This window comes from Wasmannia auropunctata, unplaced genomic scaffold, assembly GCF_000956235.1.
Source record: "Wasmannia auropunctata unplaced genomic scaffold, wasmannia.A_1.0 LD334213.1, whole genome shotgun sequence".
Classification (NCBI taxonomy): Eukaryota; Metazoa; Arthropoda; class Insecta; order Hymenoptera; family Formicidae; genus Wasmannia; species Wasmannia auropunctata.
Window position 1 is genome coordinate 41,079 of NW_012028677.1, and position 13,035 is coordinate 54,113.

The 13,035-nt window shown below is 36.3% G+C and overlaps 1 protein-coding gene across 1 annotated transcript; it reads left to right on the top strand.

Annotated features, from left to right (window-relative positions):
* Positions 1-1,739: 1,739 nt before the first annotated feature.
* Positions 1,740-11,172, top strand: LOC105459059 (AP-3 complex subunit delta-1). The gene is made up of 14 exons (XM_011704735.1): positions 1,740-2,096; positions 2,261-2,356; positions 2,508-2,636; positions 2,939-3,349; positions 4,205-4,278; positions 4,506-4,949; positions 5,032-5,259; positions 5,337-5,499; positions 5,648-5,830; positions 5,966-6,380; positions 6,462-6,739; positions 6,852-7,412; positions 7,508-7,933; positions 8,687-11,172. The coding sequence occupies exons 1-14, from the start codon at positions 2,001-2,003 to the stop codon at positions 8,777-8,779; spliced, it is 3,597 nt and encodes a 1,198-aa protein (XP_011703037.1). The 5' UTR covers positions 1,740-2,000; the 3' UTR covers positions 8,780-11,172.
* Positions 11,173-13,035: the final 1,863 nt, after the last annotated feature.

The window sequence follows — 13,035 nt, forward strand, 5'->3', positions numbered from 1 at the left end:
GATCCCCTGATGCCGCCGCTGCCTGGCCACCCCAGTCCTGCCGCCGACCCAGTGGACGCCCAAGCCAAGTGGACGCGGAACGAGACGACACGCGCGGCACGGCCTCGGCGGCGCGCGGACACTCTCGCCTCTCGACTCTCGTCGGCCTTTCTTTTTCAGGGCGCTGCGCGCTCGCGACGGCCCCGCGATGCGCGCCGCTCCATAATCGATCCGTCGATTCGCGGCGACTCCGGCCAGCGGTGAGCAGTACTAGCACTCCGGATTCCGTCCTCTCCGACGGCGGCTCCGTCCGCGCTCCGCTCCGCCTTTGTCTCTCTCGTCGTCGGCTCGCTACCCGCGTCGCGCGCGCGGCGGTCTCGCGAAGGGGTCCGCGAAAGTTGAGAGCAGTCTGAGACGAACGCCCCGAAGATCCCTCCGGAGAGTGTGGGTGGGTCAATACAAAGAAGGGATCCCCGCGTGTACGTGTGTGAGAGCGCGCGAGGGGGGTCGGTTATATCGCGGAGGCTTCGATTAATTGGTCAGCGCGGCTCGCCATCTCTAAATCTCTTTCCTTATCTGTAGATGTATGTACACAGCCATATCAATGAAAACTGATAAGAACTAGCGACTATATATAGGCTGCTAACTTCTTAACAAAATACATGGCTGGATGACTCCGAAAGAAATACAGAGCTCATGCGCATGCGTCATATAAGAGGCACGACAAGTCTAGTCTGATTGGTTAAATTTTAAATAATTATGTTACGTACACACTCGTAATTTATTATATAAATAAATAATAGGTATATGTTACGAAAAAAATATTCGTAATATAGTAATATCTATTTTAGGAGAAATGAAAAAATTTATACAGTAGAAGATGCAGATTTAAAGATAAAAAATAAACTATATAAAATAATTTATAACTTTTACTGTTATTGCATTAACGTAAAAATAATACAATATCTCGAAGCAATTTGTGAGTTCGACTATCCTGATATATTTTTAATTTTATATATGTAATATTCTATATATAATAAAATAACATTTAATATATAAAGTACAACATAAAAATAAAAATCATTTAGTGAAAAAATAACAATTTTATTGCGATAAGAAATATTATTCTCATATTATACATATATACATATACATATTTCATATATATATATATATATATATCTTTTAAATTATAAAGATTTTTTCAAGCAATTCTTAAATTAATTGCCAATTAATCTATAATCTTTCTCCCTATAAATAACAAAAAATTGGTAAAGCTAGCCATGTTGACAAAAATATTATTATAGATATTATTCGACAAATTAATTGGAGTTTAATTGAAATTATAATTAATCCGAGATGAGATAACTAATCATCTTCAGGTTCAAAATATTCTTCAAAGATTTTTTTTGTTTTATTATTTTGCGTTTGATTTAGTCGATATTTTATATAATGTGTTACAAAATATATATTTAAAAACAACATATGTTTAAAATATATATATATATATATATTTAAAAAATGAAAAATAATAAATACATGTATAAAAAATCTAATGTATATGATATAAAATACATGTTTTTTTATTCAGTTTATATCTCGCGTCAACGTGTCGTAAGTGGATTCATGAGAATTGCGTTTTCCGGAGCGAATCGCAAAAGCCGAGCGCACGTTGATGGAACTATATACCCAATGGGCGAAGATACGTCAGATAGCCCGTGTTTGTCTGCCCTCTTGACATTTCTTAGAGGTATATGATTGCCGACCGCCGAGAGTGCCGAGTAGCCCGAGTCGCGCTCGCCCTCTCTCGCCCGTCCAGCAGTCTCTGTCAAAAGATGTGAATGCAGGACGGCGGATTTACGGATTTACGGTTAATTGTAATGGTATCAGGGCCACGTGTCGTCCGGGCGAAGTCGAGACCACGTACGGCCGATGCGCGAGGAGGCGGTCCCCTGAGCGGTGGTGTCGCGCGAGCGTAAAACGGCATTTGATATATATTATTATTTTTTTTAAATGCGACCATGGCACTCCGCAAGGTAAAGGGGAACTTCGAGCGGATGTTCGACAAGAATCTGACGGATCTGGTGCGCGGGATCAGGAACAATAAGGAGAACGAGGTGATTCCCGTGTGTGTGTGTGTGTGTTTGCTCCGCGATTACTCCTCGCTGCTTTGCCTTTTCGGCGGAGTCGGAACCTAACCTAATTTTTCCCTCCCCCGCACACACTCTCTCTCTATTAAACATATCGATGATATATTTTGCTCCTCTTTTCTCTGTGCCAGGCGAAGTACATCGCGCAGTGTATCGAGGAGATCAAGCAGGAATTGCGGCAGGACAATGTGGCGGTTAAAGCCAATGCCGTGGCCAAGTTGACATATGTAAGTCCTCTGGCATATGTAAATTTTGACAGATGCCAAGGTGTCAGGTGGCATCGTGATGCAATTTGTGCCGATCGATTTGCCACGCGTCCAGCTTAATGCAATTCAATTCAATTTGTATTAATCACTGATTCACCCCTATGTTCCTCAGCTCCAGATGTTGGGATATGACATCAGCTGGGCCGGCTTTAACATAATAGAAGTAATGTCGTCGACGAAGTTCACTCACAAGCGAATTGGCTATCTCGCTGCCAGTCAGAGCTTTCACGCGGATACAGAGGTAAAACAACATCTTGTATTTTATAAGTAGTAGTACCTTTATGTAAATTTTTCAAACATAAACTCGGTCAATATATATTCTTTTTATTATAATTTTATTTTTACTATTGTCTATATTAATACATGATTTCATTATAAATGAATATAGACTAAATATGAAATTAAATGTATAAAATGAGTGCAGATTATTTGATGAAAATTGTGTACATATTTATTTACGTTTATATGATACGTAATATTTAACAAATTACTAGGTTTGTAGGAAAACCTTGTAATTTATTCGATGCTTTCCTTTTGTTACAGCTATTGATGCTAACAACGAATATGATTCGTAAAGATTTAAATAGCCAAAATCAATATGATGCTGGTTTAGCACTGAGCGGTCTGTCTTGCTTTATAAGTCCAGATTTAGCACGTGACCTGGTTCATGACATAATGACATTGTTGACCTCTACAAAGCCATACTTGCGCAAGAAGGCGGTTTTGATGATGTATAAAGTATTCCTGAGATTCCCGGAGGCCCTGAGACCCGCTTTCCCTCGGCTGAAGGAAAAGCTTGAGGATCCAGACAGTGGTGTTCAAAGTGCGGCGGTAAACGTAGTTTGCGAATTGGCCAGAAAGAACCCGAAGAATTACCTGAGCTTGGCGCCTGTTTTCTTTAAGCTGATGACAACTTCCACGAATAATTGGATGCTTATCAAAATTATCAAATTGGTGAGTGCCTTTTTCTTGTCGTTGCTTTAGATTTTTAAGAGATAAACGGTGTAATAATTCTTTTGTGTATTTTACGGACATAAAATCATATACAGGGTATCCCCATTCGCAAATATTATAACAAGAAAGTCTTCGAAAAATTAAGTAAAAAAGTTATTTGTAAATTTTTATTTTAAACAGTAGTTTTTGAGATATGAGTATAAATTTAGCAAATTATAGACTAGTACACGCTTGAAGTGTGTGACACTATCGACATTCATGAACATGTTTCCGTTTAACCATAATCTATAATTGGCTAAATTTAAACTCTTATACCTCAAAAACTGCTCAAAATAAAAATTTACAAATAATTTTTTATTTAATTTTTTGAAGACTTTTTTGCTATGATATTTTGATTCGCGAATTTCGAGACCTGTACATCCATAATCATTAAAAAAAAATAATAATACTATTTTATACATAATAAAAAAATAATAATACTATTTTATACATTTTATACACACTTTTCTTATTATGTAAGCTATGTTGGTTTTGTTTCTCGCACTCAGTTCTCGACTATAACTCTGATCGAGCCAAAGCTGGGTCGGCAACTTACTCAACCATTAATTGATCTGATTTCAAGGTTTTAAATTGTTTTTTTTTTACAGTACAATTGTAGATTTATTTATTGAAACTATAACGTATTGTAGTGTATATCAATGTCAAAAAATATTTTGTAGAATCACTCGGATTTTGTATATAGTTTGATTTTACATATTTCATCTGTTCATGAAATAAGCATTAAGCTACTCTCTTCTGTATAAAAAGAAATTACCATGTACATCTTAGAAAGGCAATATAACATTATATTTCCAGTTTGGGGCATTGACACCTTTAGAACCTAGGCTTGGCAGAAAGTTAATAGAACCCCTTACCAATTTGATACACAGGTATCTAATGTATTTTAAAGTATCTATTAACTATCGCGCTTGTAATGTTTCTATCATTGCTTTTACGTCGTCTAGCTACCTAAACTTTATCTTATTTTTTATTTATCTCTTGTAACGTATTTAGTATTTTACACGTATAATGTATTTTACAATAATTTTGTTTCTTTTTTTTTTAATTACGAATAAATTCTCCGTATAATTTACAACATAATACTGATCGTTTTTAGTACATCCGCAATGTCCTTACTGTACGAATGTATCAATACGGTAATCGCTGTATTGATTTCTATATCGTCCGGCATGCCGAGTCATTCCGATTCGATACAGTTGTGTGTTCAAAAATTGAGAATATTAATAGAGGACTCTGATCAAAACTTGAAGTATCTGGGATTGTTGGCGATGTCGAAGATACTGAGGAATCATCCGAAGAGCGTGCAATCTCACAAAGATCTAATTATGCAGTGTCTTGACGACAAAGACGAAACTATAAGACTGCGTGCCTTGGATTTGTTATACGGAATGGTTTCCAAGAAAAACCTAATGGAGATAGTTAAGAAGTTAATGGTACATATGGACAAAGCCGAAGGCACTATGTATCGCGATGAATTGCTCTCAAAGATTATTCAGATTTGCTCACAGAACAACTATCACTTCATTACCTACTTTGAGTGGTAAATATAACATCTTTTTTTTTTCACATAAATCCCATTGTCTAGGGCAGATTATAGAAAGACTTTGTGTACGCTCACGCAGGTACATATCTGTATTGGTGGAACTCACGCGAATGGAAGGCACCAAGCACGGACCATTAGTAGCGACTCAATTACTTGATGTAGCAATTCGTGTACAAGCTATCCGAAAATATGCAGTTCAACAATGTGCCTTACTGCTTGAGAATTCATATCTTTTAACCGGCCAGCCAAGGGCAACGATGTCCGAGGTTTTATATGCAGCAGCATGGATTTGCGGAGAATTCTCTAGGTACCAAGAATGTTACACGTAGCATTGATCTAATTGATCTAATTATGTAATAACACATTGATTCGTTAAATCAATAGCGAATTGGAAGATCCTTTGGCAACATTGCAGTCTATGTTGCGATCGCAAGCTTCTAGTTTGCCAGGACATATACAGGCTGTTTACGTTCATAATATATTAAAACTGGCTGCAACGACATACGCCAAAGCGGAGAAGGAGGAAGATACTGAAACCATGGAAAAGGTATAAAAACATATAATTGATGTGATGATAAACTTTTATCTTGTCTTTATCGTGCACACACCATGCAGTTATTAGTATTTTGAAACAATTATATATATTTGCATTAATTATAAAGCCTGTAGTTCTAATAATGGTTTTCACTTTACAGATTTACGGATTGAAGGACAAAATAGCAGCTTTTGTTTGTAGTGGCGACCTGGAAGTTCAGGAAAGATCAAGTTCTGCATTAGTACTGCTTGAATGTTTGAAAGAAAATTCAGGTCTTGCGCTGGAATTAATCAAGACTTTCGAAGGTGAACTTAATCCAGTTGCACCAAAAGCTCAACGAAAAGTACGTATTAATTAGTATTATACACATGTATTATCTACTTAAAAATATTTTTTTATTTTGTTTGGGAGAAAATATGATGTACACATGATGCAGATTATTTACAAGTTTCGTAATATAAAATTTTATATCTTTCAGGTTCCGATACCGGAAAATTTAGATTTGGATTCCTGGATCAACGATCCGCCTTCGGAGAGCTCGGATTCCGAGGATTTAGACATGAATGATATTTTTATTAAGACGGAGAAATCGAATAATTCGTTTTCCAAACGGGATTTAAGTGAGCCGTCCCTGGAAGAACTCGAGAGGAGGCGTGAAGCGAGAAAATTGGAGCAAGAAAATAATCCTCATTATTTGAAGGGCTCATTTAAGACTCCTACGTCATATCACAATTCGTCGAATGTATATGAAGACTTTGACAACATTCCTGTCGCGGAATTAGACATCCCAATCTCTTTAAAGATTTCCAACTCGCACAGATGTCGCGACGTAGATAGCAGCAACAAAAAATATAAAAAGCATGAGAAGAAGAAGAAATCGAAGAAAAATAAAAGTAACTGTTGTGTATACTAATAATATGTTGCACCAAACGTGCTGTTAGACCTTTGGGATTCTTAACGTTGAATATTTTCAGATAAAAAGTCTGCGTCGGAGGAGGAGGATGAAAAGGATGACAGTTTACCATTGCAAATAGTAAATACTGGAATTGGGGAACTACCTCCGGGCGCAGAGATAAGTGACAGTGACGATTACGATTTAGCAGACACGAATGATCCACATAGAGCTTTGAATATCGATTTGGATATGCCTTTACGGGAAGATGAAAAATTGCCTGTCTTAGAACACAGAGTTATTGAAAATAAAATTAAAAAAGTGGAAAAAGTTGAAGAAAAGGAAAATAAGAAGGAAAAGGTAAATTTTGTCTTTATATTAACAAGCATTATAATATAATTTGAATTCATTTGATTTATTTATATATTAAAAAAAAATACTTTCTAATAATTTATGCGTTCTAAATTAATAGGGGCATAGAAAGTCTAAAAGAAAAGTCAAGAATGTCGTGGAGAACAAGGTGAATGACGAGAAGGAGTCTGACTTGTGGTTGGAAACTAATTCGTCTCCCGAGAAAGTGCAGTCTCCTGCCATAGGAGAATACATAGAAGTGTCCAGCGAGTCACAAAAAGATACCAAACGCAAGAAGTCAAAGGGTCAAGGCAAACACAAGAAGTCCAACGTGGAAGACGGGAAGCATAGGAAATCGAAGAAGTCGAAGAGTAAGAAGGAGAATAAGTCGTTGGATTACGAGGAGACAGCTGGAATATCCACTCCGTCAAAAGAGATATTGCCGGAGCTGAAGAACGATATTATGAATGACGAATATAACGCGATTACTGCACAGCAAGATATCTCCCAGGAAGAATTAGCCAAAAACAAAGTCATTTCCATGAGGTACGAGCTGAGACAAATCCCTCACGACTCAAGTAAAATTATCGTATCGATTTCCATTACAAATACAGGTCAGCCACTTGTAAAAGAGTTAGTCTTTGATGTTCCAGACACAGCGTCACTCAAATTAGTTAGGAACGTAAGTTAATGCACATTTGAATATATATTTTTAGGAGTTTTACGCTTTAATTTGCGAGAATAATTTTGTAATCCGTCATCTCGCACTCTTAACAGCCTGGAGACGAATTTGGAATAAAACTGCCGTTCCAACTGCCTCTGCAATCTAGCAAAGAAACCGAGTTCACCGTTCTAGTCTCGGACGTGACGTTCGCTCAGAGACTTAGAGGTACACTGACGTACATGTTTGAAAGTAAAGAAGGCACGCAACAAGAAAAGCTCGACTTCACCGTACCCCTGTCGTGTAGCAAGTTCATGGTCGGGCATCTCTCTCACAAGGACATACTCACGGAGCTCCTTAAAAGTGGTCAATTAGTATCTAAGATTAGACGAGAGATAATGCCTTCTCAGGACTTCGACACGGTTCTGAATGTTATCTGTCGCAAGTGCAATCTCACACTCGTGGAACAAATTGACGACACTGCATCTTTATACGGACATTCTTTGAAGGGACATCATGTGTGCCTTTTGTTAAAATATAACGTAAGTTAAATTATCTAACAATTAAGAAAGTGTTAGACTTTTGAAATAATACATTTGAGTATAGGTAGAATAGGCAATTAAGAGTCCCACGCAGATCTTAGGGCGTAAAATTCTTTCAATTTATCCCAACTTCAAATTACATAGAAATCCTTCGCGAACGTGTCGGCTTTATTCAAGCCATCTTCAGCACAAAATCTGTATAAAATTAAAAATTTTTAACATCTGACAGTTGACGAAAGAGCATAAGTTATAATTTTTGGCTTCATATTGATTGTATTAAAATTTTTTTATCCATTAACATTTTGATACACATGGATCTCTATTGTTTTCACTTGGGAAATTAGTCTTATCCTGTGGAGCATTAATTCTTGTATACATATTTTGCGCTGAAGATGGCTTGAATAAAGTCGAAACATTTGCGAAGGATTTCTATGCAATTTGAAGTTGGAATAAATTGAAAGAATTTTACGCTCTAAAGATCTGCGTGGGACTCTTAATTGCCGATTTGATTGTTAAATTATTTGCCTAACGTAAATTAACTATAACGTAAGTTTAATTGTCGCTTTGCTGTACAGTAAATAATTGATTATCCGAGTAAAGAGTATTAATTAATATAAAGCAGAAAAATGTATATCTCAATGTCTTAAACAAGTATTATATTTGCATTGATTTAATTGAAACTTGCATAAAGATTTTAATTTTCTAAGTTTGGTTTAAATACATATTAGGTTCTCATGTCTTTCTACGTTACAGAGAGCGACGGAAAATCTATTGATCGAAGGTAAAGGTGACAATAACTCATTACTGTCGGGAATTGGCGAGGAGATCTTGAGGATCCTGACATAATATTGACTAACAAGTGTCTATATTTTGCAATTGATTCCTATCGTGCATCGCAGTTATGTTGAACATACACTGGGACATACGCAGAGGAACACTTCGATTGTGTCCACTATACATAAAATACAAATATATAGCGGCTATAGCGTGTCTGCAAACCCATTAAATATTTTCGGAAGGGATCTTACCTAAACTTCACGTGTAATTTAGATTATAAGTTTGTTAAATATTTAAGAGATACACACACAAATACATACACACGCATAAATACACACAAACACACACACACACACACACACGCACACACATATGTACATTTCTGTATGCGTGAGGCAAAGTTTCGTAAAGAAACTGCGAGAAGAAGGAGAAGGTGAAATAATTGCCAAGAATTGAAGACACTGAAATAAAAGTAGATTAATGTTTCTAAATAGGATTTAAGTCTGGCATGGCACTGACGTGCAATAAATACAAGGAATCATGAATATTTAGTTATCCTTTAAGATAATCATCCACTTTCAGCTATCTTGTTGAATTACGTCCGATATCTTCCAAAAACTTCTGTAAATTATTACACTTTCTTATCTTTACAATGTTGCATTTACTACACAGCATGTAATAATTGAAATAGCTTACGAATAACGACTAAGGAGCAGTTCTTTGTACAGTACGGAAATAAATGTTGCAACAGAAACAGATTGACCATACTTTTCATATTCAATGCCTTCAATTTTTGCGTCCAGTTGGAATAATATATATTCCACCGCTATTGTTGAGATCTTTATTATTTTGTAAAATATACGAAATATTATATTCATTGCGATGTTGCGTCCGATTTTTGTAAACATGGATTAACGAGAGCAAGTGATAAGCGTATATTGTGCATGCGACGCTTCTATAATGTCATTATGATAACAAGAAATTATGTAAATTTAAAATTATTACATGATCCATGTATGCATAATCGTGCGGGGAAAAAAAATGCTCCTATGTTATTTTGCAATGGGCTTTGATTGCATCAAGTTTTATATATCCATTTTCCTTTCTTTTAATGCCCTCTGTCTTCTCTTGTTTTGAGATACATAAAGATTTTTATATTTGAACATAAATTCTAGATTTTTTTATGTTAACGCGCTAACATATCTAGCTATTAAACGTGTGCCAAAAATCATTGGAGCTTTCAATATCCAGACAATCCCTTTTATTCCTAGAGCGACGTTGACTCTAGTCGCAAGACGCGTTGACCTTTGAATATTATACGATTACAGTTGTAATAATGATTTCCCCTCGTAGATACGAGAAGCATGCGATGTGCTCCTCGTATGCATCATGATAGACGCAAATGAATGTCCTTAATTTTTAACTTCGTATCTTACACTTACCATTACCATTGTAGAAAGATAGTCGATGTCTCTGCGTTTTAAGTACACAATTCACGTGAGAGACGTGCGTGCGAGCGTGCATGTTGACCATGACATATTCTATTATAAATTACACGCTGCGAAATTAAGGACGGCATTATTATATTAACGCGCATTTTTTTCTTTGAACTTTACTTCTCGCGCTCGCAATTGTGAACGACCACATAATAAAATTATAATAAAACTGTAACCGGTTGCAAGCCTCGCTTGTAACAATTTATTACTCAGAAATTAAGAGGATATATTGTTCGTCTGAATTCAACGAAGTCTCATTGCGAATGAAAATATTACCTAGTTACAGAAGGGGAAGATTTGCACGGTTAAATTGGAGGCCAAATTTACGAATTTATTTCAAAAAGAAAGGAATAAAAAATACAGTTTTCCGTTAGATATTGTTTATTGCTATATTTAAGACGTGGAAAATTAATTTGTAATAAAAAAATGATTAAAAGTATAAAAGTTTTCTGTTATTCTAAAAATAAGCTTGAAAATTTCGAATTTTACCACGATTCTAAAGAAGCAAACTGCTATTCTTTGATCTAGTTTTTCCTCAAAACAGGATTTTTAATGTTTATTTTAGGTTCAATCTGAAGAAAATATCCTGAGAAAAACTAAACCAGAGAATAGCAAATTGCTTCTTTTATAGAAGTCACAGAATCAGCAAAACTCGAAATTTTCGAGCTTGTTTTTATAATGACTGAAGACTTATATTTTTCGGTCTGTCTTTAATGACGGAACTCCTATAATTTTAATAAATCTCGTATTACAACTTAATTTTCTACATTTCAAATATAGTAAATAAATAATACCTACACGAAGAGCTACATCCATTTATTCCTCTTCCTGAAAAAAATTCGCAAATTTCACCTTCAATTTTATATACTTTCTGTCCCTCCCGACGATGTAATTTGCGTGCTCGCGAACTGGTTTAGGAAGTCTGTACCGCCAATACAAAGTACCCTAATAGAAATTCTTTCAAAGCGAGTATTGTATTCATTCCGCGATGTACATCCAGGTCGAGTTGAAGACAAGCGCATTTCGCAATGCATCGGCGTTCCGTTGAGTGACGCGCGCGATTCTTGATTTACGCGACCATCTCGTCTGCGCCTTCGCGCGCGGACAATGCTCGGTCTGGAAGGTGAACCGCGAGGACTAAGGACGGCCGTGATTCAACCAGATTCATCGACCTCACGCTAACTCCCACGCGAGATTCATGGTCGCGCAGCGTCATGCTCTCTCAAACGGAGCCGTTGTTTTTACCAGCCGAGAGAGCTCAATACCGCGCTGTTTAAGCCACCGCTCAATTTAGGTCGAAAAACGTAATTGTTTGATTTCAATGTCTGTGCAAACATTTCTCGGAACGCACTCCGCAATTGATTCATCCAGAAGCGGAGGGACGCGAAGGGGCGATGGGATAACGCGCGTAACTCATGCGCGACGTGTCCGCGCTTCACACGGGAGAACGCAGCTTCCCGAATCAGTGTACTTTTATATTGTACATGCACACGTTTCATTTGTTTGCTCGATATTAGGAATCGTTCTCGTCACGCGTATCTGCCATTGTGTAATACAACGCGAAATAAGACGTCGAGATACTGAAATATCAGCTTTCACTCGAGATTATCATTTCTACGAATAAATTCTTCTCTCCGGGCTTATCGAATAAAATGTGAGTAATATTTGCAGAAGGCATACCGCTCTCGTTCTTTTTTTTTTTCCAAGTATGTGCCTGGGCGAACAGAGAAAAAACACAGAAGGAAAAATAAGTTAAATGGCCATTATTGCATTCCAGTCACGTTTCAGTTCGGACGAGCATGCATGTTTTTCAAGATTCGATATCTTGATTCGGAATGTCAGGGTGACACGTTATGATTTATCCGTGATTCAATTCAAAATCCTTTATTCATTTCTACCATTTCTACAATTTTTATTTAAAAATAAAGAGAAGAGGAAGAGAGAACTGTGATACGAGGAGACTAAGGGATTACACAGGCGTATCTCATAACTCGCGAAATAAATGAAATTTAGGTAAAGAATTAGCTCACTGGATGACGTAGTATGTAAAAGATTGTAAACAATATTCGACATATGCCTTTTATCATCGTTAAACCGTGTCAGCACTTGGAGCGATAAAAATTGCGATTGTATCAATTCTTAAAAGCATCAATATCATTTTGTGCGATTTATTATTATTGTCGAAAGAGAACGACTCTTATTCATGAGTGAGTAATCACTGAAATATGTTTATCTTGAGATTGATTTAATTTAATTTATAGCACCAAGCTTAATTAATTGTCAATTTTTGCGTGCGTTTAGTTTTTTGTAGAATATATTTTACACCCCTTTCATAATTTCGCTTTTAAATTAAAAATGCACAACGGAGAGCGTATTATATCTTTTTGAGGAATTCAAAGTAATCACGCGGATGCATGTAGATATTCATCTTCTGTGCCATAAAAGCGCAGCTACGTTAACGAGTAGATTGTTACATAATTTGAATAATATTTATGTGCCGGACACATGAAATAGAGGAAACATTAAACCGATTATTTATTTATTTGCAATAGACTAGAATATGTCGGACTCTTGCTTCGAAAGTGATGTAACTAAAAAAAAAACGTGATTTTCGAGTTATTACCGTGAATAAATTAAACATTACTCTATCGTTAAAAGTCTGGGAAACTTGATTTTTTAAAAATTGTATCACTTTTGAAGCAAGGATATGACATGTGCAAAACTTGTGAAATAAGTTGTTTTTAGTGAAAACGTAATCTTATTTCTTTAATAAAAATTTAATCTTGATTTAATCTTCCGGCGGAATAAAGATTAGCCAATCGCACGCGA